At 38.1% G+C, this 2,646-nt stretch overlaps 1 protein-coding gene across 1 annotated transcript; it reads right to left on the bottom strand.

Moving 5' to 3' along the window:
• Positions 1–530: 530 nt before the first annotated feature.
• Positions 531–1,870, bottom strand: LOC109218057 (protein YIPF5 homolog). The gene has a single exon (XM_019382373.1). It carries the CDS (start codon positions 1,592–1,594, stop codon positions 857–859), a length of 738 nt encoding a protein of 245 aa, XP_019237918.1. The 5' UTR covers positions 1,595–1,870; the 3' UTR covers positions 531–856.
• Between the last annotated feature and the right edge of the window lie 776 nt (positions 1,871–2,646).

Below are 2,646 nucleotides of genomic sequence, written 5' to 3'. Positions count from 1 at the left end.
CCAAGACCAAGAGCAGGATCTAACAAGTCCAAGAAACCATCTGTACTGAGTAAAGGATCTACAGTTCTACACCATGCCAATAAGATAAATTCTGCATACATCTGTACTTTATAAAAAAATTGACACTTTTTTCCCTTCAAAGTATCTTCTATTCCTCTCAAGCCAAACTGTTCAGATTACGCATAAAGGGGTTAGCTTTCTGTATCTTCTTCAGCCTTTTGTTCATTCGCCTTTTTTATTTGATATTCTGAAACAAATGAAGTTTGGTGAGAGGTGGATTTAATGGATCAAGCCTTGCATTTCCACAGTTAGATCCTCTGTTTTATTGTGATTTCACTCATTCTTGCTTACACTACATCTCGCAAATAGATCAGACCTTTTATATTCTTCATAGCGTCCAACCAAAGTGGAGTACAAAATCCATAATATATCAACAACACTACTGAAATCTTTTCTTAATGTTAAGGTAGTTCCTAGTCCACAGGCAATAAATGAAGGATAATGTAAAAAACATCTTTAAAATATATTCTAGCAAATTTGAAAGAACTCATAAATCGTTTGAATATCCTAGAAAAAAGCATGAAATTACAAAAATAGCTCCTTCCAGACCTAGGAATAATGATGCCAGAAAACAAAAGTACATCTCCATTTAACATTTAGAATCTCAAGAAATTTGGAACCTGCCAAGGCATGGGAAGAAACTAAACCACAAAATCTCCTCCCACTATAACAAATCGTGCATTTAATTTAAAACTAACATAATTCAGTTCTCTATGTTCATCTTTGCAGAAAAGAACTAACAGACTAAAAATGGACTCAGCCATAAACGGCAATATACCAAACACATTAATCTGGTTCAAAATATCACTAGCAAAGAGAAGAGCATGTAAATTAAGAAACAGGCATACGCGATCAGGCCACGATGTTCATCCCCGCAAGATGCCAGTTCAACCACGAGCCTAGTGCAAACCCGGGTAGACCATATCACGAAAACTCCCGTCACCACTTTGATCACCAATCCGCCAGGCAAAAACAATGAGATCGCGGACAAAATCACAATAGGCAACATACAGTAACCGATCAGGCTAACACACCTGTACAAATCCAAATTCCCATTTCGGCCCGCGAGCATATTGAACACTACGTAAAGAAACAACGAAGCCATTATAACCCAGCCTAATATAATTCCAAAATGAAGCTTTCCTGCAAGTAATTGAAAAAGCCCAAATGCCATGAGAAATATAAAAGGCCCGGACAGATCAGCGTCTTCGTGAAGATCTGACTTGACGCGGAAGGGATTGAGAATACTGAGGGTTTTTTGGTAAATTTGTTTTGTGTTAATCCCTAGCTCTTCGAGTAACGGCGGCTCGTCTTCGAAACCCGTCGAACCGCCGCCGATTGTTGTGGAGGCGAATTGAGGAGTGGAAAATGAAGTGGAAGCAGCTGCAGATCCTACATCGAAGGACATGAAAGGTATGCTAGGGTTTGATGATTTCGGCGGCTGAAACGGCGCCGTTGGAAGTCGACGTTGTTGGGGACCGGGGTTTCCGCCCGACGGAAAAACCACCGGCGGGACGTTGAACTCTTTCGCCATTGATCAGAGATCTGGAGATTGTTAATCGCAATAAAATTTGAGAAATTGGATCGAAGTTGAGAGGGATACAAAGAAAAGGCTTCGATTTGTTGAAAAATGGGATATTGAAAACACGCGCTTCAATAGGAGTGAGATTAATTAATAGCGAGAAACCAGAAGCTTTGAAGCTAAGGCAGCAAATGCAGTGAAATAGTTTCGTAAAAAACCCCCCTTTGAAATGTGGAAAGGGAAATTTTTATTTACCAGGTGGAAAACCAAAATATTTTAACAATGGACCAAAAAATAAATAATCATATTAGAGACGTAATAGAGAATTAAATTATGTGATCTTCAAAAAAATTCTTTATTCCAACAAGATAAAAATTAGCATTGATCATGCCCAATTATGCCTTATAAAAAGGATTAAGCGGTCGTTGCAAATATAATCTGGTTTACAAGTACGGAGTCGAATTCCACAGGAAATTAACCTACTAATCACAATTGCTAGTTTCGCAAGAATTCAAGTAGTCAACTTCCAAAAATATTGAATAATGAGTTGAGTGTTTATTAACTAAAAGTAAGGAAATTAAAAAGCTGTAATTTTAATACTACCAAAGCAAATGTTGTAGACAAGATTGGAATTTCCCCTCTCATCGGAATCCTCCCCGCCACGTCTCATATAAATTCGCCTAGATATTCTCTACCGATCGTGAGCACTTTAGGTGTCGTAATTCTCTTCCGAGCAAATACAACAATTTACTAGACGTATTCTTCTGAACTACGCTAGCTGGCACTAGTTTACTGCTCACTAAAATCGCACCAAGGTTTCGTTATTCCTAATCCCATCTTTAAACCCTCCGTATTGATTCCTCATATATGTTAGGAGTGATGTTGGTCAACAACTACATAAATGTGTATCCTTTTCCAAGCAATACACACTAAATAGGCACAGTAAATTGAGGGCGCTTCAATCAACCACAATAATCACATAGTTGAACAAGTGGAGAAAATCCAATGGCAAACTTATATTAAACGTAACAAAAATTCATCCTCCAATAGGTTCCATCAAACCC

This window comes from Nicotiana attenuata, unplaced genomic scaffold (genome assembly GCF_001879085.1).
Source record: "Nicotiana attenuata strain UT unplaced genomic scaffold, NIATTr2, whole genome shotgun sequence".
In the NCBI taxonomy this organism is placed as follows: domain Eukaryota; kingdom Viridiplantae; phylum Streptophyta; class Magnoliopsida; order Solanales; family Solanaceae; genus Nicotiana; species Nicotiana attenuata.
This window is presented reverse-complemented; position numbering and strand designations above follow the sequence as displayed.